We start from the raw sequence: 27,684 nt of genomic DNA on the forward strand, positions 1-27,684 counted from the left end.
CATGTTGAGGTCTACCTCGCAGTAAATTATGGATAGTCCAGGATTTGAACTCAAGCATTATTATGCATGGTAATCTCATTAAAATTTTTTGCCAAGAAACGACTTAAAATATTTCATTTAAGTATTAAAGTTCTTGACTTGTTTTGTGTGCGCAAATTAAAATCTTGCAGTCATTAAAAGACCTAAGCTGAATTTGTTTAAAGGGAAACTAATAAACAATATTTCTCGAAGTGTTTCCTAACTTTTCGTCACACTACTCAGAAATATTCTCAGTTAATTTCAAACAGGAATATTAGTTTGTAGTTCATTAAAAACTTAAATCAACACATCAGAACACTCAGACACAAATCAGAAACTTCATAATTTTGCAATCAACTTGATACACGTTCTCCGACTTTCACTAAGAAACCTGCCCCTGCGGGTCGATTATTGAACCTTATAGACAAAGCGATAGACAAAGAAGACATAGGGAGTATGGAGCGATCCTCTTGGTTGACATGGTTGGTTCTTATAGACTAAGGAAGTAAATGATGGACTAACTGTCGGGTATTTAATGGGTTGCCGTTAGTTAGTCTATTACCTACTTCCTATGTCCATTACCACCACCTGCTTCCACCAATAGAATCCCTCCAAATCCCTTTTGTCGTGTTTGTCTATAGCTTTGTCTATAAGTTTCAATAATCGGCCCGCCGGTAGAGCAAATTTAACCACCACGAAGTTTCTAAGAAAAAAAAATTCAGACCCTCCTTAGCAATCTTTTGGTCATATACCTCAGTGCAGTTCTGAAGTTGAACTCATACAAACCATGTACAACCTCATGTTTCACCATCGTGGGTGGGGTTTTTGAGAGTCAGCGTGTATTATTTAATCTAAAGTACTGACAATGCTACACACATTCTCAAACCTTTCTATATAGATGAAGAAGGTAAAAAAATTATTGAGATGGTCTCTTTGATGATGTGGTGGTAGACGGTCATAGAAGCCTCAGCTTGGAGAACTTGGAGGAGGACATTAAGCAAAGCCGAAGAGCGTTTTTTTCCTTCAAATTTTGAAAAAGTTGATCAGTAAATCCACAGATATTTGCACGCACCCAACCTTTGGAGCCCGTTGACACAGCGAACTCTCCTCATTTCGTCGAAAAAAATCTCCCAGACTACGCAACTCGACCCTGAAATCTTGACTAGATACACGGTGCGGGGACAGTCTTCTGCTTCTCCAGAGATGCCCTGGAGGTCGGTCTTTTCTCAGGTTCCTCCTCCGCCTCCTGCCAGGCGGTAGGCGGTGGTGAAACGGGCTCCGTCTTGACCTGCACCTTCTCCGCTGGGGGCTGACTAGACTTGTCCTCCTTCTGCCGGAGGGTGGCGAAGACCTCCAGGGGGATGGGGATGGGCACAGGAATCGGCACGGGGACTGGGATGGGCAGGGCGACGGGGTAGGGGATTAGCACCGTAGGAGGGGGGAGGAGTTGGCTGGGAGGGGGTGGAGGCGGCACCATGGGTCGGTTGATCGGTAAAAGAGGCGGAGGCAGCCGCATAGGGCGGTGGAAAGGCGGGAACATGTGCGGGAAGGAGGGGTTGAAGGGCGGCCTAGGCATGGCCTCGGGGTTGAAGGGCGGCCTATGTAGGGCTTCCGGGTTGAAGGGCGGCCGCTCGGGGTGGGGGTTGAAGTTGAAGAAGTTGTTGGGGAGTGGAGGCGGCGGATTGACTGGAGATTCGGCCTCGGCCTTCTTCCGCTTCCGGTTGAGGATCTCCTTTCGGACCCGCAGGTTGATGCCGTGGTCGCTCGTGGTTGGGGTAGCGGAGGATGGAGGCGACGAAGGGGTGGAGACCTTGATCTCTATCAGGGGTGAGGGTACACATGGAGGTGTGGGCGGGGAGGGTGGGTGAGGAGGCGGGGAGGGTGAGGCGGATGGGCTGGAGTCCGACTCGCAGTCCCGGAGCCACAGGTCCGGCGTGATGAGGTTGGTCGAATTCGCCGTTTTGGTTTTCGTGGTCTCCGAGCCTTGCAGGTGGGGGTGGAGGTCCAGGTGGGCTTGCGTCTCGCGGCAGAAGATGTTCATCTTGTACTGGTTCAGGCATTTTCCGCTGCAACACGAGTGGAAAGTTTTAGAAATTAATGCCAATCATAAAGAAAGCGAGGGAGAGGGGGAGAGCTTTCAAACGTACTAAAATATGTCAATAGCCGAACGGCAAAGTGTGACACCACGTTCTATGATCGCGACGTTGTAGGTAGTGAATGCATAGCTGAAGTGCGCTCCAGCTCGAATTGTATTTAGCAAATGGGTGGTTTTTATACGAGGATTAAAAATAAACAAGTGGTTCGGAATAAAACAAAAGAATATGAACTATGCAAAACGATAATCCGGGTATCGGAACTTGGCTGTTTTGAAAACGCCTTCAAATGCGGCGTGATACCTCACGCATTCCGGAGAGTTCAAATAGTTGTATCATTGCGCCGTAAGAGTGTGACGGAAGATTAAAATTGAAATAGGCTCCATGCACGCTGGGCTTGTCGATTTCCTTAGACATTTTTGCAGTGGTGATTGTAGACTTCCTGTCATACTTCGTGGTTTTCTTGAAAACCTGGTCAACGTAATTTAAGGAAAATTTCCTTGATTTTTCTTCTCCATTAGCAGAGTATTCTGTAAAACTTTCAAAGAATAAAGTTGGTTTGTTCCTCCTCGAAAAAATATGATAAGAGCAGACATTTTGAAACACCGCGATGGAGATACGTGGTGCCACACTTTAGCCATGGATGTAGGTATATAGTTTGATGGAAATCATATCAAATTATGATCAAACGAATTGAAAATCGGTGACATATTTTATGAATCGAGGTATAATTCACGTTTAGGACCATTAACGGGATAAAGCGTTTCGGTGGATGAAAACGAAGTTTTCATGACAGCTATTATTATAGTATCAAGATATCGACAATAAGCAATATTGCAGGGAATATTGAACAAGCGGTTTTGTTCATATTTGTGGCAAATAGGGCAGTAAGTTGTTCTGCATAAAAAAATGACGAATATTAGTGATACAACCTTCATAGTTCTTTTTAAACCTAGTTTTAACTTCAAAATCTTTTAATTCACCTTTATTCTATTGAAAAAACACGCGAGTACAACTAAGTCTAAAAAGGAACTAAACATTGATTGAACATGGTTCTGCGGATAACACGAGTACGAGTCTGTGTACTGCCGGGCTAAGGAAAAACGCCGTATGAACCTTCAGACGTTGCCATATTTCCTTAACTAAAAACCTAATTTAATGGTACAATTGTGAATGTTTTTCTTCAATTTTGTCAGAAAATTTTGTTCGCAACTTTGTCTAAGATGTCTGAAAATTTCAAGGATAAGTACGCATTATCTTTCTCAAAGATACATGTTTTATCCGGAGCGACTTGGCAACTCTCGAATGTTCAGACGGCGTTCTTCCTTAGCAAGGCGCACAGTGGATCGAGTCAATAGGAAAGCTCGGACAGAATTTGGAAACTTAAAACGTTTATGACTCCGTTTATACAAAACTTCGAGGTTCTAAATGTGGTTCCATCGGTTCCCTCGTAAAATTTTCTTCTTAGAGCACCCCTTGAAATGTAAAATATGACAAAATAAACATAAAAATTTGTTGTTTCAGTTTAAAATTTCTTGTCCGACCTCTCTAATTGGCTCGATCCACTGTGCGGCGGTGCAGAGCCTGAATAGGATGCATCAAGCACCGATTGTTGCCACCTCAGCGATTGAAGGCGCTATTCAAGAATCTTGCCGCACCGGTTTTGGTCATTCGTAACAAAACCTTGGCGGGTAGTTGTTAGCAGCTTACTCTGCCTTCTCACAGTCCCTATAGGATTTCAGTATATTTAAGTACCTGCAAAATTGTAGCTGATGGTCGCCATCCTGGAAATCTACGTAGTTTACTGTGTGTCGAACGTGTTTGCACCAATCACATGTTTTCTTCCTTTTGAAGCTGGCCCTGCGACACTGAGTGAAGCATACTTCCGAGCAGAACGATTTGTCTCCGTTGACGGCTTTGAAACTAATCGCTTTCGACTTGACAACTTTTTGGCACCAGCCGCACGCTACGTATCCGTTGGGAATGACTGCTGGAAGAAAAGGAAACTTAAAAATACGAGGGATCGTAAACATAGAACCGAAAGGTTGACACGTGGACTTGGAAGACAAGTTGGATAAGTACAGTTTTTGATAAAATTGAAATATCAATGATTTCGACTGGAACCGGTTTTAAAATACATTCAGTGAAAAATTCATACCATTAATCCAATTTTTAAGCATCAAAAATTGAGGTTGAAATTTCTTTCCGCCATAAAGCTCCACGTAATTTCAAAACTTTGAGCACGCTTTTCTTGAAATAGCAAAAACTGCACTCATTCCACGTGTCCTTCAAGCCTCTCAACTAAAAAACCTGGAGAAGAATTCTGCTTGCATCAGCAATTAACTGGCGTTTAATAACAGTATTACCATTGAACGGCACTTTTAAGGGACATCATAAAGCGATCATGGTTTGATATTTCTAAAATCATGATGCCAAATGAATCCTTCCAATGACGTCACTTCCATTCTCGTTGCCGCCCTCAATATTTCCCGGTCGAATTCTTCCAGTGACCTCACTTCCATTCTCGTTGCCGCCTTCAATATAGCGTCCAGCTCACCTTCAAACTAGGGGCTTCAAAGAGGCTCATCGATGGAACTGTTGACTGTTGCCTTTCAAAGATCGTCAGCCCGACGATCTTTGAAGGTGCCCGATGTGTTCAGGTTACATCACAGATCAGATCTTGAAATTTTCAAGGAATTTCGTGCAGAAATGGCTGAGAAAAGAAGAATTGGTGCCAGTTTGAGAGCCCCAGGAAAGTGGACTGGACGCTAATTTCCCGATTGAATCCTTCCAGTGACGTCACTTCTGTTCTCGTTGCCGCCCTCAAATTTTCCCGATAGAATCCTTCCAGTGACATCACCTCCGTTCTCGTTGCCGCCCTCAAATTTTCCCGATCGAATCCTTCCAGTGACGTCACTTCCGTTCTCGTTGCCGCCCTCAAATTTTCCCGATCGAATCCTTCCAGTGACGTCACTTGGATGCTCGCTCCTTCCATGGACGACCAGAGACTCCACCGAGCCCCGAGAGGGGATGGGGGGGGGGGGGGCGTTAAATTTAAGAAAGAGGCGTAATTCGAGCGAGCCGGGAGTGTTGCGTTTCCGCGCGGCACGAAATCGCGAAACGGGATACTCAATTACCGCGGAGGTACTGAAATTACGTACCCGACGTCGCGCGCCGTCGCGTCGTCGTCTCGTAAGCTCGGTCAGATAGACGAGCCGCTCATCTCCGTCGACGTCGCGTCCTCCTCCTCCCCGTCTTTTACTCCTTTTTTTACCCATCCCCCCCCCTAGCCGTATTTACGAATGTAAGCGTTTTCCGTGCGCGCGTGTGTTCGCCCCGGCGCGTAATCCAAAACGCAACCCCCCCCCCCCCCCCGTACCCCGGTCGAAGACGTCGCCCCTGATTGTGTAGGTATCGTGTGGATACAGGGTGATCCCGGATCGGGTTCCAAGGTTTCAGGAATTGGATTCGAATGATACTTTTTTGCCACGTGATATTCGTCGTTTTCCTCGCGAAAGAGCGTAACTACAGTTCAATGTCGCCAAATTCCCCTCCGCAAATTGCATATTAATCAGGAGAATCTTGGGAATTTCTGACTGAAAATTTCACTGATTTTTCCCCAGATCCCATGCAAAAATCAGCAAATTTTTTGATAAAGATCGCACGTGCACATGTTTGAAAATAAATTACTTGTTTGAGTCAATTTGGCAACCTTGAAATGAAGTTACATTCCTTCGTCCGAAAGACGACGATTTGTCGTTTTCCTCACGAAAGAGCGTAACTACAATTTAATGTTGCCGAATTTCCCTGAATAGGTTGCGTTCTTACTAGAAGAATCTTGGGCATTTCCGACAAAAATTTTACCGATTACTCTCGATGATCTCATGCGAAAATCGGAAAAAATTTGAAAGAAATTTGCATGGATACATTCTTGTGAAAAATTCAGTTTTGCAACCTTGGAATGGAGTTACGTTCGTCCTTCGTTCGGATAACGACGATTGGACCGTATTTTGCAATCGGGAACTACAATTTCTGGCTAACCTGTAAGCACCTATTTTCATAAGGAAACTAACGACATGTACGTTGTTTCTAAAATCCTTGGTAAAAATTGGCGATAGGAGCTGCGTTTCAAAATACCATAGGACTTCTTAAAGCCGACTAAAAAGGGCTATTGAAAATCATATAGCTGGCTGTAGAAAGCGGAGCAAATCATATACCCGGGCTATACGAAGCTATAAAAAAGTATACAGTCGGGCTATAGTTCCTATCGCCGGGCTTTACACTTTATCGCCATTGGCTATAAAAGGATATAAGAAATTGTGTAGAAATTCGTGTGCTTTGGAAATCATTAAGTTTGATACGGAACTACCTTAATATTTACAAAACACACATTATATTTTCCTTTAAAACATTTTTTTATTCATCAATTAAAATGAGAATAATCCATACAGAGTGTGCAAACATTTCAAAATCATGAGTTGAAAAACGCTGACTCCGCGAGACTAAATATTAGAACCTAACACAAAGCGGAGCGAGCGGCGACGCACTGACGCCTACAAACCTAACAGGGATACTTTACGCATTGCGCAATGCGTGAAGTATCCCTGTTAGGTTTGAAGGCGCCAAAGCGCGTTTCGCGCTCTCTGCGTGCCACGGCGTCTGAAGCAACTATTTCACACCAGATGTATTGCACAGTATCATAAGAAATTGAAGGCGCTCCAACATATTAAGAATGACAGGCATCCTTCAAAAGTACGGAGCTTCCCTCGCAAAATAAATCAAGATACTGCGGCACAAAAGAGAGTGGTAGTCCAAAAACTAAATAAGTCCTAGTATCCGTATTTCGTAACATTTAGCATAAAATTTATCGTCTGGCTGTTGCTTAATCACCATCGGCTATAAAAGGCTACAAGAAATTGTACAGCCGGCTACAGAAGCTATTGGAAATCTTACAGCCGGCTTTAGGTCTATAGTATTTTGGAACACAGATTCTACTGCAAATTTTTACCAGGGATGACCCATAATGGTGGTTCCATATTGGATGTGTAGTCCATTTGGACCTCGTTTTGTGATGAGAAGCCATTATTTCTGGCTTACCCTTAAAAATAACCTGCCTGCGATTGAGGGAGCTGATGGCCCTTACGTTGTTTATAAAATTATGTGAAAAAGTGGCCCCTGTTTGAAAGATGAAACCCATTTTTTCAAAACGGACTCCTATTGGAATTACGCCCAGGCAGCTAGAATATATACCCTGTGGGTCCCCAAATGTTGCCAAATTTTCTCCGATACTTAATTATTATTCAGAAGTTCCAAGGTTTCAGGAATTGGATTCAAATTATATACTTTTTTACCGAGTGATATTTGAACCTCATCTTGCGATGATAAGCCTTGTGCAAAAAATCGCTTATCTGCGATGGAAATCCGGTGACCCTTACGTCGTTTCTAAAAAGAAGGGAAAAAGTGACTCCTAGGAAAATGAAATACATTTTTTCAGAAACCGACTCAACTCGGACTTACATCCTGGCGGCTGAAGATAGCACCTTCTCCAAATGTAGCCAAATTTTCACATGGGTGGTTTTTCTTAAGCAGAAACCTGATAATTTTTCATTTGATATTATTTATTTACGAGCAGAGGCGGGTCTAGCAATTTGGCAACACCGAATTTCCTCCATTTAAACCTATGCTAAATAATCGATTCTTGTCGGAGCACCTGGCCCCTCCAAGAATCGATACATTTCCATAGGCTTAAATGGAGGAAATCCGGTGTTGCCGAATTTCTGGATCCGCCAATGATTACAAATATTATTCATCCCCGCGCGAAATCCATCGCCTCTCCTACGGCCGAAGACACTGCTCCTGATTGTATGCGTATGGTGTAAATACAGGGTGATTCCGAATCAGGATTCAAGATTTCTGGAGTGCGATTTTTTTTCAATAAAAATTGTGCTTTTTACTTTTACCAAAACTAGCTTCCCGTAAGAGCTACGTATTCAGACTTAGATGCTCTGAAAAATTCAAGAGCAAAATTGTCAAGCCATCTGTGAGAGTCGAGTTTCACCGGTGGCAGTCAGTGGCGTGGCGTGCTTTGCGATCTATCGATATTTCCCCACTTGAAACTGCGCTAAATAATCGATTATTGAGGTAATCACTGTGAAAACCCTGTTAATCGATACTTTTCCATAGGATTAAATGGCCGATCAATCGATATATTGCAAATCACGCCACGCCACTGGTGGCAATCGGTAACTCCCGAATGTTCCCATTCACAAGATTATCTTTCTTGGCACAGAATTCTTACAGACCCGGAGTTTTGGCCATCTAATTTTATGTATCAAATAATCTCTACCTTCATTTTGGATACATTCTGTAAAAACTTGTCAATTAAAAACCAATTTTTAAGCATTATAAAGTAAGTTTGAAATTCCTTTCCGCCTTGGGCTTCATGTAATTTTGAAACTTTAAATACGTATACCTTGAAATAGCAGAAACTGCACTTATTCCACTTGTCCCACAAGCACCTCATATTCTCCTCACGAAAAAACGAAACTACATTTCGATGTTGACAAATTTTCCCTCGCAAATTTCATTTCTACCAGATGTTACTTAGGCAATACTAACCGAAAACTTCACCAATTTTTCCTTTGATTTCATGCAAAAATCCGACAAATTTTAAACAAAAATCGGGCATTTACCTATATTATTTAAAAATTTTATTTGTTTAAATCAATTTGGCAACTTTCGAATGGAGTTGAATGTTCCATCGTCCGGAAATGTGAGCTAGGAGTAGTGGTGCGAAACAGGGTGGCATGAAACGTAAGAAAGAAATGAAAGATTGGAAATTTCAGTGGATTATTTCACGAAATTTCACGAGGCTGGGCGAAATATTTCATATTTTTCAGGGGCCAGAGTATGCAGCCCGCACTCAAGCACAAAAAAATAGAGGAAAGTCACAATTTTTATATTTTGTGAAACCTGAAAAGGAATGACCATTTTTCAATATCTTTCATAAATTTCTGAAATTTCATGAACCCAAGTAGCAAAATGAAAATATTTTATGAAAAAAAAATCAATGAAAAAAATTTAGAAAATGAAGAAAAAGTAGCTAGCATTATGAAAAATATACAGAAAATTTAAAGTGAGTGTCACTACCAAAGAAAATGAGTCTATTTCCTGTTTACAAAATGGATTTATCTTCCGTCTAGAAAATTGATAGGGCTATTTCCTTAAGAAAAAATATTCAAAAACCAGATGGAAAATAGAGAAAAATTAGACATTTTCTCTATCTCTTTCTTAGGAATTTAAAATTCAGAAAACAGATAGAAAGAACACAGAACGTAGACGACAAAATTGTCTGTTTTCCTTGTAATTAGTGTCCGTAACATAGACAGAAAATAGAAGTTTTTTAATAATTTTCTTACTTCTATTTCGTACATCTATTTTCTTTCCATTTTCTTTGTATTTTATTTTTCTGTCTAGAAAATAAACAATTTCTAAATTAGTGCTAGACAGAAAAGAGAACCCCATGCTACTTGGGAAATATTTAACGCGAAACTACTAGATTTTATTTTTTAAGAAATTTTGCCACCCTGTTGCGAAATGAGCTCCTGGACATTGAACAACGCAAGCTAGAATCACCCTGTAGAATGATATCGTGTAATAGGTATCGCGTATACGCCCTTCTCCGACTGTAACGAGACCCGAGGCTTCTTATTGATTACTTTTCATCATTTAGCCGTTATTCGATCCTTCCCATTCTTTCGCTTAGTCTTTCGCTATTTTTTTCCATTCTCCCGTCCCTGCGCCTTTGTCCCGGCGTCTTGTGGGTCCCTTCATCAGTCCCTGGCCGAGGAAAAGTCCCTGTTCGACGGAATCCGAGTATCACCGCATCCCCGGCTCTATAATTAAAAATTCGAGCTCCTTTTTTTAATTACACGTGCAGCGTTTTTAATCACAAACCGCTCATTAAATCCCTTGCGAGGGTCGGGTTCGGGAGGGATCGCCTTCGACGGGTGACGAGTCCCCGTCCCCGGATCCCTGTCGGGAATCGGCGGGTGCCGCGTTACAGGGATGGTATCCCTTTGAGTATGCTTATGTGGATCGTGTATCGGGCGGTCTAGGTTTGCACCAAGGAAAAAGGGAAATGGAGGGATAAACGAGTAAAATTACTTATTTTCCGTACGGTTACGGATCACCGGAAATTCCGTGTAATTTTATCTAATTTTTCACTGAATACACTTGGCGTCTCCCAACGACGGGTTGTAACTGTATTCAAAGGTTGCAAAAATTACCCAAATCATTCAATTTTTATCAAAAATGTACTACGGAATTTCCCCCAAATTTTTTTCTGATTTTTGCATACCTTAGACCGGAAAAATCAGGTAAATTTTCGGCTAGAAAAGCCGCACGTACTGCCCTCTGAAAATCGACTGAAATGTGAGTGTTCTACGTGAAATTTAGTTACGAAACATGTATCAGAATGCTGAAATTTGTGCCTTGTCTAGTGGTCCATTATGGCAGTATACTAGTGCTGATAAGTAAGACTACTTACCGGGTGGCAAAGGAGATACTCTAGGAGACGTCGTATCTATATGGCTGGGCGGACTTCCGATGCTGCACGCCTCTATATCATCCGAAGCACAGCTGTCCTCGGAAAATGGTGAGCTGGGTTTTCGTCTTTTCCGATCCACGATCATCACTCGCTTTTGCCTCTCGCCCCGGTCCCGTTTTTGAAGATTGCACCAACTCAGCGGCTTCCCGCCATTCTTCACACTTAAATCCTGAAACAAAAATTGTAGTTCGTTGGGTCATCTGTACCAACACAAGGATATTTGTCAGTGGCGCGGCGAGCTTTGCGATACCTCGATTGATCTGCAATTGATCTGGAAATTTTAATGAAATATTTCATGAAATTTCACGAGGCTGAGAAATACTCATATTTTTCAGGGGCTATAGTATGCAACCCGCACTCAAACACACAAAATTGGAAAAAAGGGCGCGGCGAGCTTTGCGATACCTCGATTGATCTGCTATTGATCTGGAAATTTCAATGAAATATTTCATGAAATTTCACGAGGCTGAGAAATACTCATATTTTTCAGGGGCTATAGTATGCAACCCGCACTAAAACACACAAAATTGGGGAAAAGTCACAACTTTTACATTCCGCGAAACTTGATAAGGGGCCGGTATTTTTCAATATCTTTCATATTTCTAAAATTTCATGAAATATTTCACGTGAAATTTCAAGATTTTATTTTTCATGGAATTTCGCCATCCTGGCCAGGCAGCCAGAGGGCCCATCCCTATGTTTAAAGCCAGGATAAAAGGAAAAACACGATATCGAAGAGGCTGCGACGCGACGCGATAAAACGGCGTGTGTCGGGGGCGGAGGGGGGCGGAGGGGGGCGGAGGGGGGCGGAGGGGCGAAATTCGACGCCGAAAAAGGCGTCGTCGGAGTTGGAGCTGTTTGAGTTGGATATTGCGTTACCGGTCAGTCTAATGAGATATCGGATTGAGTTTGTGTCATTCGATAGGCAGCGGCAGCAGCAGCCCGGATGTCAGATCCGACTCGAAATTTACGAATTCCGCTCAAAAATCAGACGAAAAGCTCCAGGGGTGGTTTTTAACCGTTGGCGCCGTATCGTTACTCCCCCTCTCCACTCGCCCTAGCTGCATACTTGCGACGCCTCCCTCTCGTGGAGGGCGGGGATCGCCCCGATCACCCCCCGGGCCCATCCTGCCGTGCTGAGGAAAAACGCCGTATGAACATCCGAGAGTTGCCATATTTCTCCACTTAAAGTATTAATTTTATTATCGAGGCAAAGAATGAATATTTCAATTTTAAAATCTCTGATGCATCAGATCACGTTGCGGGGGAAGTTCTTTGGAAAATTGGACGGAACGTTTTCACAAGTTCTCCTGAAAATTCGTGTTTTTACCGTGTGAAACACACGTTTTTCACACACGTACACGTTTTTCGTGTGAAATTTGGCAACGCACGAAGGTTCATACGATGTTCTTCCTTAGCACAGGCAGCATCCCCGTCGCGAGGAGTACAAAAAATACACGCAATCGTGTGGTGCGCCATTCCAACCGACACTAAATTTATTGCGTTTCTCTTATTTATTTCTTTTTAAGAAATTCCTTTGTCTCTTTTCCTTTGCGTTTTCTTCCTCTTCTTCTCCTTCTTCTCCTTCTCCTTCTTTTTCTTCTCCTTCTTTTTCTTCTCCTTCTTTTTCTTCTCCTTCTTCTTCTTCTCCTCCTTATTTTTCTCCTTCTCGTCCTTCGCTTCCTTCTCCGCCTTATCCCCGCTCTTCTAGTTCTCCTCCTTTTTCTCTGCTTCTTCTTCTACTCCCTCTTCTACTTTTTCTTCTCCTTCTTGATCTCCGTCTCCTGCGTCTCTCTCGTCTTCTTCTTCTTCTTCTTCTTCTTCTTCTTCTTCTTCTTCTTCTTCTTCTTCTTCTTCTTCTCCGCCTCCTTTGATTGAGATATCAATTATTTCCTTACATAGGTACCTACTCTACCATTCGGGTGATGCAACTGCTGCAACTAACAACAGATGAGCTCCTATGGAGAGATGAGAAAAGCGAAAGTGCCTTCAATTTTTGAGCATGCAACACGGAGATCCTTGGAACACGAATGGTCGCATCAAGCCGCAACAACCAACTTTTTAGAGCCCGTTTCCGACAACCATGCCTTTGTCGCTGCATGCACGGAGTAGAGAATTAAAGTTATCTGAAACGGGCTTTAGATTCAAGATTAGTATTCGTGGGTCGAGGCACTAACCGATTTTTTGTTAGGTTACCTCTTTCTGTATATACGAGGGGTATTCGTAAAGTAAGTTAATATTTGTCATATCCTCTAAATTAATAAAGATAATTTAAATCTGTAAAAATCTAAGAATTGTCATACTCTCAGCTTTCTAAAAAGCTTCAGTTTTTTATAGGTCTTCTGAGTGCCGAGTGACATCCGTTTTCCCACACTCGTCTCTCACGACCGCGTGTCCAAAATTGACGCGCGCTGGGGAGGTCACAGGACGGTAGCATGCGGCTTCATCCTGCAAATTGTCGAAATGGAATTTTTGTTTAAAATTTAAGATTTCCATGTTTGTGAAGACCTGACTTTACTTTTCCACGTAATCCCCATCTCGTTGGACACATTTTACATACCATGGCAAGAGCTTTGTTACTCCATCAGCGTAAAACTGGCGATTCTGTTTTTGCAACCACTTTTGTACAGCTTCTTCACCTCATCGTCATCCACGGATTTTTCTTCGCCAAAACTCTTCTCTAGCTCAGGTAATAAGTGATAAATCACGTGGGGTGAGATCCTGAGAATAAGGAGGATGCGGGAAAGATCTCATTAAAATGAGGTCAACAACTGATTGGTCATATGAGCTGTATGGGGCCTAGCATTGTCATGAAGCAGCATCACTTGACGAGACAAAAGGCCAAGGTATTTTCTTTTGAATGCCATGGCCGGATTCACCTACTTGCCGCCCCCTTCTCATTCGTTTTGAAACCCGATGAAAACCATCAAATGGACGTGTTAGCGGGGAGGGGTGCATAAGACGCATTTACTCGTGTTGAACACATTTTTTGGGGAAGGCCTGTCAACACTAATAGCAAAAGTTCACGGAACTTTGCGCGAAAGTTAAGTTCCGTAAACCTATCTCTGTGTGGACAAGGCCTACCATTCATAAGAAATGAACGAAAAAATTATGAAAGAACAACTATAAATATGGATCAATGATTTTAACTTCCGCCGCCGCGCCGCGCAGACCGCACCGTGTTTGGCGCAATGCGTGATGTATTCCGATAGTCTTGTAGGCGCTATGCGTTTCACGCCGACCGCTGCTGAACGCACTGTGTTGGACGCAACGCGTGAAGTATTCACGCAGTCTTGTAAGCGCTATGCGTTTCACACTGACCACAGTGTGTTTGGCGCAATGCGTGAAATATTCATGCATTCTTGTAGGCGCTGTCCGTTTCACGCTGACCGCAATGACCGCACTGCGTTTGATGCAATGCGTGAAGTATTCGTGCAGTCTTGTAGGCGCTAATATGTGTTACATGCCGATCGCCGCGCCGAGGGCTTCTCCTTTTCATTTCAAGTCCTCGTTATCATTTCTCTCTAATTCGCGCCGTTCCAGGCCAAATTGTGTGTTTAGTCTCTCTCATAACTCGACTTACTGAAAGTGTTGTCTCTTGTATCACTAAGAGACGACAAAATTATAAATGCTATTAGGAATACTCTCAGGAAATGAGAGATTTTGACGCCTTTTCTCGGTTGTAATTTTGTTTTTATAATCCGACTTTTTTTATACCTACACTTCAAAAATTGCAAATTTTTGCCGCCCCTTAGATTTGCCGCCATGGGGTGCTGCCCATTTGGCCACCCCTTAAACCAGCCCTGTTGAATATTGATTTGAGCCTTTTCATGACATCACAGTTTTTGTTTGCATCAATATTTGTGTTTCTTTCTAAGGAATAAATGAGTAACACTCATCGAGCACCCCTATAAAGATGCGTGTAAATTTTGGACACGCGGTCGTGAGAGACGGGTGTGGGAAAACTAATGTCACTCGGCAATTAGAAGACCAAATTTCAAAAAACTGAAGCTTTTTAGGGAGCTGAGAGTATGAAAATTCACAAAATTTTTATAGATTTAAATTATCTTTATTACTTTAGAAGATATGACAAATATTAATTTACTTTACGAATACCCCTCGTACTTTGTTATTCGGCTGGTACGATCAATAAGTCCCGAGCATCTCTTCGAGATCTTTAAGATCCTTTAAGATCTTGAAGATTAGAAAGTGCCTTCAATTTTTGAGCATGCAACACGCACATCTGTGGAACACGAACAGTTATTTGAGAAAGATCTTCACGGAGGATCTTTACGATCTCTAAGATCGTCACTTTTGGTGCCGTTCTTAAAATGAGTAGGGCTTCAAAAGAAGTTACACCGAAAACAATTTTTCTTGAAATATTATTTTGACTTAAAGATCGTTTCTTATCGACATTTTTTTTTTTTTTTTTTAAATTTAAATACATACCTAACTGAAATTCAGTTTTTTAGTTAAATAACGTTATTTTGTAATCATTTTTCTAAACTTAAACGTAACGACAACAAAACGACGCTTTCTTTACTCAAACAACCGACTTTCAATTAAGCGGATTTAACTAAAGAAAAAAAAAACAATTTCTGTCGTCAAGAAATGACGCTTAGTCAAAAGAATATCTCAATGAATCTTATTTCAGTGTTGGAGGTTTGAGAAGAGAGTTACGTCATATTGTCTGTATGATTTCAAGGACAAGGACCTACGTTACTCAGGCGTTCCGAAAGGGCGGGAGGGGGTGTCAAAAATCTCAAATTTAAAGTTACGTATCTTATGAACGGCCCTTTCAGAAAATTTCAAAATTTCCGTCTCGAATCGGACAAATTGCGACCGCGAAAGCTACGCCACACCACGCCGCACAGTGGATCGAGTCAATTAGAGAAGTCGGATATGAAATTTTTGACTAAAGTTGTAAATTTCGAAGTTAATTTCGTCACATTTTAAATTTCAAGGGGTGCTTTCTCAAGGAAATTTCACACGGAAACCAATGGAACCACTTTCAAAACCTCAAAATTGTGCATAAACGGAGTTGTGAGCGTTTGAAGTTTCCCATTTTGTGCGACCTCTTCTATCGCCTTGATCAACTGTGCGCCACGGTGGAGAAAACCCCGCACTGGTCGTATAATTTGATAAGCGGGGATTATAAATACACCTAGGCGCGGCGGAGTCGAAGTCGGGGCTTTGGCTGACGATTGGGGGTCTTGAAATATGTTTTTCAAAGTTGTAACAGGATATTTTTACGAGTGGGTCTGTTTGTTGGACGGGTGTCGGGTTTCGCCGGAGCCCGGGCCCCGGGGCCGCGCACATGGCTCTGGAGCCGGGGAGCCCGCGCCGGCCGCATCGGCAGGAGCATCGCCCGTCCGAGCCGGCCTTCCCGGGTCCCGCGGGTACCCATCACCCTTGAATTTCACTAAAATTTTGCCCAAGGTAAATTTTCCTTACCATACTTCTGATCTATTATACGTGGAGACTATTCCTAGAGTTTTATCATAGAGAAAAAAAAGGAGGCGTTTGCATCTTGAGGTTTGTTTACCCTGTGACGTAGGTCGCCACAACCTGGCCAGCGAAATCCGGAATTTGAAATATGAAAAACGGACCATAATGTCAGATTTTTTTACTTAAATCAACTCATTATATAATTTCAAGCACTTTTTATAGAATGACTTATTTCCTTAAATTACACCATTTCCAAGAAAATCGACAGGATAAAAACGTCGCTGTACCGACCTACGTGATCAAATCATCAAAAAAATCCAAGATGCCCGAAATGCTAACACCTCCTTTTTTTTCTCTACGGAGTTTTATCGCTTCCGCGACTTTTACTTATACTGCCGTGCTGAGGAAGAACGCCGTATGAATATTCGAAAGTTGCCAAATTTCCTTGGATAAAATGTTTATTTTTGAGGCGAGTTATGAATATTTTTCCTCGAAATTTTCGGGAACTTTAGATGAAATTGCGAACAAAATTACATGAAAAATTGAAAGGAAAATATTCATATGTTTATGAGGAAATTCGTGTTTTATCAAAGGATTTTTGGCAACGCCTGAAGGTCCACACAGCGTTTTTCCATAGCACGGCAGTATAGGTCCCTTGACTTTTACCAAATCCATCTCCTTCTTCCTCTTTTTCGTCTTCTCTTTCTTCTTTCCTATCTTCTTCGGCTTTTCTTCTTCCTCTTGTTTTTCTTGTCCTTCTTGCCTTTTCTTCTGATTATTGTTCTTGTTCTCGTTCTTTCTTCTCACTTTTCTTGTTGCTGTTGTTATTATTATTCTTCTTTGTCACATTCTCTTTTGCGTCTTCTTTTTCTTCTTATTCATGTCCCTCTTCTTCCTCTTGGTTTTCCCCTTCTTCATATGTTTGTTCTTCTTCTTCTTATTCCCCTTTTCTTCTTATTCATGTTTCTGAAGTTCTGAAGAGTTTAGTGGGAAAAGTTTCCCATTTTTATTTCAATCTTCGTCAGTCTTCGGGTATATAAACTGGTGATAATATGCATTGTTAATGATACGCCCTTCAACGCTTTGGCGTTGGAACTGCTTGTTTTCTTTTCTGAATAGTAGATGAGAACTCGAATTTCCATCTAAAAAAAAATAATAGCCTAAGAGCCTACCTATGGAAAAAACTGTGGGCTTTTTTTCTTGGTCATCGAATTTTTTGTATCAGTTTGGTTACAACTGGCACAACTTATAAGTCCCGTGCATCTCTGGAAGTTAAGAAAATATAAAGCGCCTTCTACTTTTGAATCTGCAACTTACACATCCGTAGAACACGAATAGTTGTATCAAGGTGCCAGGATGAATTGAGCACAGCCTTCGTAAAGCGGGAGCGCCTTCAATTTGTAAATAAGCAACACGCACATCGGATTTCCTTCTAGATAATTGAATTTGTTTATCACTTTGGTGAGTAAATTTTTCACTCCAGTGCCAACCAATTTGCGATCTTAAAACTCAAGGAGAATAGCGGCTAACTGAAAACATGGAGCCACTTATCGTGACACAGCATGCGATTTTGACCGCCATCCTTCCAGCCATCAAATCATCTTGAGGCGGAAACTCGAATTTAGTGAGAAAAAAAACTGGTTTAAAAGTAAAATAAAGATATAAGGTTTCAAAAACTAATCACTTTCTAATACTCTTAAGAGTGTCCGGACAAAGTTTCAAGCCTTTTGCATTATCAATGGCGTTATGAGCGTGTGAACGCCCCAAGAGAAACCAAGTGGACCTAAGTGTGAACCAAGAGGAAGAAGAGGAACATGAATAAGAGGAAAAAGAGAAGAAGAAGACGCAAAAAAGAGTTATGAATCACGCCCGGAATTGAAAAGAGCAAACGCCGGGAAACTTTTCCAAAGGTTTTCTTGAATTTCCTATTTTTTGTTCTCAGACTTTGAATTTCCGTCCAAGGGTCAGTTTTATTTTATTTTCAGATTTTTTCAAGCCAAATGATGCAAAATAATCATCCTAAGCAGTGATACATTCTTATCCGATTTCGTCATAAAACACATGAGGATTACATTTTCAAATTAGGAACTATTATTTCTGGCTCACCCATGAAAGCACCTATCACCTTATGGAAATCCAAGGCACGAATGTTGTTTCTAAACTGAGTCAGGTATGGTATTTCCTAGATGAATCAGTAGTTTTCAAAAGGGAACATGACCATTCTCTGATGAGTCTTAGTTAGTATGTCCTTCTATGCAAGCCAGGGCTCATGCAAAAATGGATTCGTTCCTTGTTGAATGTAGTACATTTTTCCCTGCTGCCTCAAATTTTGCCAAAAATGCGACTTTTGCACTTTGGACTGTGCGGAATCCCTATCAAAACAATTCGATTCTTTTGGGTCTCGTTTGAGCTGAGGAGGGCGTGACGCCCCCAAACGGGGCCGGGAGAGAGTCAAGTACTGAGCAGGGTCGTAATACTGGACGTTCAGCCGAGTCTTGGGTGTTTGACTGGGTGTTGGGTGTTCATGTTCACAAATAGCTCCTTCCAACCGACTTGTTGGGAATTGGGAAATAGGAGTTGAGATTGATCGGTAGCCAGGTTTCCTCAGAAATCTTGGGAATTATAAAACTCTAGCACGCGCCGGAATTTTAGATCTGACGAGCTACTTCAATGAAAAATTTTGTGCAATAACTTTGGAGCTGGTGTAAGACAGGAGCAATCGCCCATACGTCAAGGAAGGGACGTAACGCGGTAATCGATGATCAACTTGTTGAACATGGAGTTCGCCAAATGACTTGAATATCTAGCCGGGCACTTTCCAAGGCAGCGCTGGATTTAGGGTAGAGGGGCTTGGGGGGGAACCTGCGGGGGCCCCCCAAAAATCGTCCATAAAATCTTGCTTTAAGGACTTAAAGTTTGCGCTGAAAAAAAGCGCTGAGGTAATAGGGGATATTCACAGAAGTGATAGTTTTCAATTCTGTAAGGGAGTAAATATTATCATCTTCTCCCTCCACCCCCTAACCCCTGGAAATTCTGGATGGTAAGAAAAAACCTTCGTCGAGGATCATTATCTCTTCTAATGTAGAGTCTAAAATGAAATCACCGTGTTCATTCAGTTGGTATGTTCTTGAATTTTCGCCATAAAAGCCTCAAAATGCGTCCAAAAAGAGTTAAAATTTCGAAAAATGTCCAGATGTGTTGAATGCAACAATTCGAAAGTATTTCGCGCTGAAAGTAAAAAATGAAACGTAATTTTTCGCAGAAATGGATGGAAAATCTGCGTCACGAAAGCCTCAAAGTAGGTCCAAATTGATTTAAAATTTCAACGAATTTTCGGAAGAGGCCCCCCTCTAAATCCTGGGGGTCCAACGGTCCATACCCCCCAGACCCCCGGCGGCGATAGGGTGGCCAGGCCACTCCTAGCAAAATGACGTAGGCGCGCCTAAGACCACAATGCTGCTGTGCTGAGGAGGAACGCCGTATGAACCTTCAGGCGTTGCCAAATTTCCATCGATAAAAAATGAAATTACTGGGAAAATTGTCATAATTTTTTTACAAATTTTTTACCCAATTTTGTTTGCAATTTAATCTAAAATATCGGAAAATTTCAAGGAAAGATGAGCATAACTTTCCTCAAAAATACATGTTTTATCGGGAGACATCTGACGACTCTCGAATGTTCATACGGCGTTTTCCCTTTGACGGCAGAATAGGGATACTAGAGTCCCTTTATACTGAGAGTCAAGACAATTTGAATCCATTTCTGATTGGTTCCCGTATTTTAGGCCTCCACAGTGTCACAAACGGGAATAAAGATTACATTTTCACCAATTGCAAAGATTATAATCTGGAATGGACCAGGGAATTGCGGGTTCGGCAAGGAACAAACGGAATGAGAGGAGGAACGGAGAAAGGCATTTGAGAATGGGCCGATCAAAGATTACGAAAAACGTTCAATTTCTGTAATCTTTATTCCCGTTTGTGACATCCATGAGCCGAATTGTCTTGACTCTCAGTATAAAGGGACTCTAGATCCGCGGATATCTCTGCGCCTCGGCCTCACGTGACAACGGGGCGTGCGACCCGAGAGGGTGAAATGGAGAAGTTAGGGAATACATGGATCGTGTTTCAACGGCTCTAGTGTTGTGTGCAGCGCCCCGCTACTACGTATTCCGTATACTTGCTCTGGCTCGGGCGACTGGATGCTTTTTTGGCTCCTGCCCAGAGATTCTTCCAAATATATAACTGTTTCTTGAGCCCTCCGCGCCATCCGCAGGCTCCCCGACTCTCGGCTCCGCGCTCGCCGAGTCCATGTATCCAAACCATGATCCATCCATCGTATCGCCGAAAATCATCCCTAATGCCAACAACGTCCTAAAAATTTTGGAAAATTCGTTCAGTTTTGGGAGATATCTCTTGAAAAATTTTTACAATTTCAGTCTTTAAAGACTGGAAAGCCCTTGATTTGGATTCATTAAAAGGTTATTTCAGTGAAAAAAATGATCAAAAACTCATTTTATACCAGTTTTTTTAATTATTTAAGATGCTTGAGTAAAATGCTTATAAACTCTTTGAAAAAAAGATTAATTTTTCTGGACTTTTTAACGTACTAAACGTTGTGAATTTTTAGCTTGATCAGGATTCGTTATGATTGTTAGATGATCATTTTTAACACGTATATTTTACCTAGAACAACACAAGGTCTTGAGAAGGAAATTTTTGTATTGCTGTCTAACGTTACCTTTTATTTTTACTTTTAATTATTTAATTTAATTTAAATAGTTTAGATAGATACAAGACATTTTCTTGTAGTAGTTGCATTATATATAAGATTTGTTTGAAAAAAATAAATACTTTTTATTTTTTTTTCCAAAAGTTTTTGAAACGTATTTTTTAATGTCTGGTATTAGAGATGTGTTGACTGCCATTTGAGGGGTGCAGCGTCGAAGTTCAAAAAGCGCAGTTTCGAGGAATCTCATCCGTCCTATTCAGGGCAAAAAAATATAGGATTCAAACGCTGTTCCTCGTCTAAAATTGGCCACAAAATTGAACTGAAATGTACTCGACTCATTTTTAAAAATAGGATGTTGGAAGTTAAAAATTCAAATTCCACAACGCAGCAAGAAAATCAAACTTTTTTTGCACAGTTTTTCTTAAGTCAAAAGGAACTATGTCTATTCTGACATGAGCCCTGAGATCCATAAGAATACAGACATGGCAGGGTTTGTGTTACAATGGATATAGTCCCTTTTGATTTAAATGCCTTTGCGAGTTGAATCTACTGGATGCGAGAACCACAGCCGCACAGTGGAACGAGTCAGTAGGAGAGGTTGGACAAAATTTGGAAACTTTAAAAGCGTTTAACTTCGGTAAATCAAAGCTTTGAGATTTTAAGGGTGGTTCTGCTGGTTTCCTCGTGCAATATTTTCTAAGAGACACCTCTTTAAATTTAACATTTGACGAATTAAACATCAAAGTTTGCAGTTATAGTTAAAAATTTCATGTCCGGTCTTTCTAACTGACTCGACCCACTGTGCGCCGATGAAAACGATTTTCCGCTTCTGATCTGGGGATTCGTCACGCAGCTCGATTTTTTGGCGATGACGTAAAGCCTCACCCACGTCATAACAATGAGCAAAAAATTGCCCATAACCACATCAAAGGGCCTTTATCATGCACCTTTTCCTCGGATATTTCCAAAATGAGTTTGTCACGCAAGTGAACCTATCGTGGTTGTTGAAAACCACAAATGGGCTGTACATTTTGGAGTAAGGGACCACTGTTTTCTGATTCATTGAGCGGTAAGTGCTAATAGGTTCTCTCATGTGAATACGTGCTTTTATGGTGCAGCCAAAAAAAGTAGTTCCTCAATGCAAAATTAGGCCTTAAAAGGCCTCCTTTGTGGCTACTCAATCGACGAAAAAAAATATTTTATAGAGCGATTTTTGTCGGATTGAATCGCAATAAATCGGATGTTGACAGACCGATCGTGCCAGATCGTGGTTGTTGAAAGCCACATATGGGCTGTACATTCTGGAGAAAGGGACCACTGTTTTCCGATTCATTGAGCGGTAAGTGCTAATAGGTTCTCTCATGTACCTAAATACGTGCTTATATGGTTCAGCCAAAAAGTAGTTCCTTTTTGCAAAATTAGACCTCAAAAGGCTCCTTAGTGGGTACTCAATCGATGAAAGGAAATATTTTATAGAGCGATTTGTGTCGGATTGAATAGCAATATATCAGATGTTGGCATTTTGACGGGAGTAAGTACACTCTCTCGTCTCGGGTACTGGAACTGGACTTGGAAAGTAAGTTGCGAGTGAATGCTCATTTTTCCAACACAGATTGCATTTCAAAGCGACATTTTCATGCTTTAAACATGACAGCCTAGAATTTTTTAGATGGCTTTTTCTCAAACTACGTTTATTGGACTGCAAACTTCAAACCACAATAATTTGCAGTTTGGTTTGCCATTATTAGGGATTTTTATTCTAATATGTCGGTATGAAATCCCTCCATGCTCTGATATCAATGACTCGATTTTGAGTTTTTGTTCACTATAAGCTCGGACGGCGCAGCTGAGATAACTATTCGCGCATGACGGTATTGTTTTTGCTAGCTTCTGATTTTGAAGGCGCATAGGTTCTTCTCACGTGGACGGTCATAAAGCAGCAAAACACCAATGATCGATTATTGATATTTCCCAATTTAAAGCTATGATTAAGAATCGATTATTGAGGTGTTCGTCGCGGACACCCTGTTTATCGATCCTTTTCCATAGGTTTAAATGGCAGATCAATCCGATATTTTTAAAGCCCGCCACGCCACTGAAAAACATGATAGAGTGTATCAAATTCCGACTTCTTATAGCCATTATTAACGGAGATCTCATCCAGGTGAGGAAAACTAGTGATGTCGTCTAGCAACCCTGGTAAAAATTGGCAGTGGAATCTGTGTTCCAAAATACTATAGACCTACGGCCGGCTGTAAGATTTCCAATAGCTTCTATAGCCGGCTACACAATTTCTTGTAGCCTTTTATAGTCGATGGCGACTAAGCAACACAGCCAGGCGATAAAGTGTATGCTAAACGTCACTAATTACGGATGCTAGGACTTAGTGAGTTTTTGGACCACTGCTCTCTTTTTGGGCCGTAGTATCTTGATTTATTTTGCGAGGAAAGCTCCGTACTTTTGATGGATGCCTGCCATTCCTAATATATTAGAGCGCCTTCAGTTTCGTATGATACTGTGCAATACCTCTGGTGTGAAATAGTTGCTTCAAGCGCCGTGGCACGCTGCGGCGCGGGCAGCCAGCGCGAAACGCGCATTGGCGCCTACAAACCTAACAGGGATACTTCACGCGTTGCGCAATGCGTGAAGTATCCCTGTTAGGTTTGTAGGCGCCAGTGCGTCGCCGCTCCGCTTTGTGTTAGGCTCTAATATTTAATCTGGCGGAGTCAGCGTTATTCAACTCATGATTTTGAAATGTTTGCACATCCTGTATGGATTATTCTCGTTTTAATTGATGAAAAAAAATATGTATTAAAGGAAAATATAACGTGTGTTTTGTAAATATTAAGGTGGTTCCGTATCAAACTTAATGATTTCCAAAGCACACGAATTTCTACACAATTTCTTATAGCCTTTTACAATCGATGGCGAAAAAGCAACAGCCAGGCGATAAAGTGTAAAGCCCGGCGATAGGAACTATAGCCCGGCTGCATAATTTTTTATCGCTTCGTATAGCCCGGCCGTATGATTTTCTCCGCATTCTACAGCCAGCTATATGATTTTCTGTAGCCTTCTTTAGCCGGCTATAAGAATTCCTATGGTATTTTGAAACGCAGCTCTTATCGCCAATTTTTACCAGGGAAGTTAGTGTTCGCCAAACTTTCCTGATTTTTCCAACCAAGTTTCGACAATTTGACAAGCGCGTCTATTGAGCCGTTCATAAATTACTACCGAGGGAGAAGAGGATCTGGTGGTGAGCGACGTGTATGTTACAAATGGGAATGGGGGTGTCAAGCAAAAGTGAAGTCACCGGATTATGACATAGTGTAATCTTGTAAATTCAAAAGCGCAGCCTGTCTGAACATGTCTGAAGAAAGGAACTTACTACCGTCATATACTTTATTTTGAAAACAGTAAAACTTTGAACAGGAAACTTTGAATTTTGTGAGAAAAGGATGGAGACTCTTCGTGTGTGCTCAACGTTATTTCCGAGTCATTTTTACCGGAAGAATCAGCGTGTGATACACCTGTACTGCCGTGCTGGGGAATAACGCCGTATGAACATTCGAGAGTTGCCAAATTCCTTTAGATAAAACATGTATTTTTGAGGAAAGTTATTAATATTTCTTCTTGAAATTTTCAGATACTTTAGATCAAATTGCGAACAAAATTATCTGAACAATTTGGAGAAAAATGTTCGCAATGTTCCAAGAAAATTCCGTTTTTATTGAAGTAAATCTGGCAAGGTGTAAAGGCTCATACGGCGTTTTTCCGTAGAACGGCAGTACAGCAAAGGTTTGCATCAACACCGTATCTACGTAAAGTGGGGTGGATGGGGGGGGGGGGGTTGTCGCTTAAAATGGCGTAATTTTAAGGGAAATGGGGGTCTGAAGGTGAGTGGCATGTAGGTAACAATGGGAGAGGAGGGGGGGGGTAAAAAGTCGGGGGAAATCGGTGACGTGGACGGCCCCTAAGCATATGGAGCAACTGGTGTTGGTGACTAACCGATGAAATCAGAAGGGAGAGACTATATATGCGCACTATGACTGTGAAAGATCAAAATGACGTCATGTTCCCACACATGCTCGCTCAGATCTCATCATTTTTTGCTGACCATCGATTAATGATTAACCCATTTCAAAATCATGAAGCTGAGATGAGCTCGTATTCATTTTCGTTGGTTCGTCTAAAAAAATTATCTAAAAATGCTGGACTAATGGACGGTTGAAGGGTGAGAAGTCGAACACCATCACCGTAATGCCAAGGGAAAACGTCGTATGAGCCATCAGGTGTTGCCAAATTTCTCACGATAAAATACGAATTTTTACGGAAACGGTTGGATATTTTTCTTCAAATGTTTCAGACAATTTTGCGCACACTTTAGTCTAAAATATCTCAAAATTTCAAGGAAAACTATGCACAACTTTTCTAAAAAATGCATTTTTTATCCTGGGAAATTTAGCAACTCTCGGATGTTCATACGGCGTTCTTCCTTGCCACGGCAGATCAGGCGCCCCGAAGTTTAAGTGCTCCTCACCATGAGAAAAAAAAATCCCGACTCTATGAGAGAAACAGTTGCTCAATCTTAGCAACACTTGGGATTGAGCATGCCGGGATTTTAAATTTTATATCATCAATGATCATTCGCACGTGATAGGCCCACAAAGCTTACCATTGCATGTACCTGTTTTCCATGAGATTTTACCGACAAAAATTCAATCCAGAAACAGAATTTACAGAATGAACAAGTGGAAACCAGGCCGGAAATCAAAGCGGGTCGATTGTTGACTCGTTATCGAATGAGTTTAATTGATAAATCCCGATCTTCACAATGATATATATCGATCAAGGTCATTCGATAACAATTTAGCAATCGACCCGCAGGGGCGGCTCAAAAGGGTAACTACGGAAAAAGTGGGGGAGCCATTTGAGACCCCCCTCTCTCCCCCTCCAGGACGGAGAAAACTGAAAAATATTCAGAACGACATCACCCTCAGATCTCAATTCGGCGCGTAAATTTAAATTATGCCGGTATAAACTAACGGATTTCGCCAATTTTACTACTTTTTTGTGAACACTTGTTTCAGAAAAAAGGGATGAGCAGCAAAAAAGGCAAAAACTCATGAAAGTTCAGTAGAAATTAATTGAACAGTGTTTGTGGCTTTAGCCCTCTATGGCATGTAACAATTTCGCTTCTACGTGGATTTTTTGGTAGGTCAAAAATAGAATCATTCCTCTGCGGCATGATGTTCCAAAGAGGCATGTATCAGTGCTTTCGTTTTTGAAAACATGAATATAGAAATTTTGAAATTTTTACAAAAATAAATTGGAAATTAATGTTTTTAAGAAAGCCAGCTACAGCGTAGATTTGCGTCCCGCAGAATCCAAAATCCAAAATTAATTCATGCCATAGAGGGTTAAAGACACGATAACTAAAATTTTGTGGCCATTAACTGGCACTTGTGGTTTTTCATATTGGCTATACTTATTGTCATTGTCGTCTTTTAGTGTTTTTTTTTTTTTTTTTTTTTTTTTTTTTTTGACTCAAGAATGAAGGGGACGATGCCATCCTTCGGGTCCGTCACTGATCAAAACCAAGGGAAAAAGCGAGAAACTCACGTCTGTGAAACTTTGGGAATGAGCCAAATGACTCACCTTAGGTTCTCTCTCCTTCGCGTTGATGGACAATTTTATCCCTCTGCAATGCACGTTATTCCCTGGGAACGCCATCATCCGAAATCACAGAACAGACACGGAAAACTATCTCATCGGCACATGGCGACACGATCGACACATTTCACTTACCACCCGCGGAATTGCGTAAAAAAACTAAAACACGGAACCGCGTGACAGGGGCGCTTCCGGCCGGTTCCTGCGAGGCGGGACGAGTGAGATGTTGTTTCAGTCGTTTCTGCCGCTCGGCACCGAGGGGCGGAGCTGAAACCGCGGGGGACGATCGCGGCTGCGATTGGCGCGTCGAGCGACTGAAATTCGAAACTGCTCTCGCGGACTTCGAATTATTGGCGGGAAAAATTCGGTGCGGCTCTGCGCCCGCCCTGCTAAAAATGATGAGTAGGCTATTCAGAATTCGCCGACTCACATGAGTAGAATTTCCTACTTATATGAGTAGAAATCCTACTCATACCTACCACTAGAATATTCTACTCATAAGAGTAGAAAAGTTCAACTCATATGAATTCAATTTTTTTCATTTTTCAGAAGTGGTGTTTTTGACCAGGAGACACCGACATAGAGGTAAATTTGAAAACTAAGAACATTTTGTTCTTATAATTTTTTTGGTGCGGTGACTAGTTTCTGAGATATCGGACACGGTAGATTCAACGCTGAACTCATGAAAGTTGAAATCTCTATAGTCATATGAGTTGGAATCTCTAGTCATATAAGTCGGCGAAAAGTGAATAGAGAAATTCTGCTCATATGAGTTAAATTCTTTTCATATAAGTTGAAATTCTCTTCATATGAATTGAAATTCTATTCATATGACTTTGATTTTCTACTCATTTGTACTCACCTTTTTTAGCAGGGCGAGGTGTCTATGTCTCAGGCAAATAGTAAAATCAGGCATTTTGTCAAATGCCTAGGCAAATAGTCAAATATTCGAACTTAGTTTGAAATTTTGATTATTTTCCTACTTTTACACAGAAATAATTCATTGCTCGTGTGAGATTAAATTCTCAGTAAAAAATTGCATCACACAATAGTATTCTAAACAACTTTTAGCTTCTGAGCAGCCATTTATCTTGAAATTTTCAGCATGTCATGGA

At 41.4% G+C, this 27,684-nt stretch overlaps 1 protein-coding gene across 2 annotated transcripts; it reads right to left on the minus strand.

Annotated features, from left to right (window-relative positions):
• Positions 1 to 913: 913 nt before the first annotated feature.
• On the minus strand, positions 914 to 26,941 carry Sobp (Sine oculis-binding protein). 2 transcript variants are annotated; one of them, XM_019044732.2, is made up of 4 exons: positions 26,555 to 26,941; positions 10,660 to 10,888; positions 3,867 to 4,098; positions 914 to 2,084 (listed from the first exon to the last, which is right to left on the minus strand). In XM_019044732.2, exons 1-4 carry the CDS (start codon positions 26,630 to 26,632, stop codon positions 1,181 to 1,183), a joined length of 1,443 nt encoding a protein of 480 aa, XP_018900277.2. In that variant the 5' UTR covers positions 26,633 to 26,941; the 3' UTR covers positions 914 to 1,180. The 2 variants fall into 2 exon arrangements, with proteins under 2 accessions (XP_018900277.2, XP_018900270.2); XM_019044725.2 differs by having other exon boundaries at positions 3,867 to 4,101; positions 26,555 to 26,939.
• Positions 26,942 to 27,684: the final 743 nt, after the last annotated feature.

Source organism: Bemisia tabaci, chromosome 5 (assembly GCF_918797505.1).
Source record: "Bemisia tabaci chromosome 5, PGI_BMITA_v3".
Taxonomy (NCBI): domain Eukaryota; kingdom Metazoa; phylum Arthropoda; class Insecta; order Hemiptera; family Aleyrodidae; genus Bemisia; species Bemisia tabaci.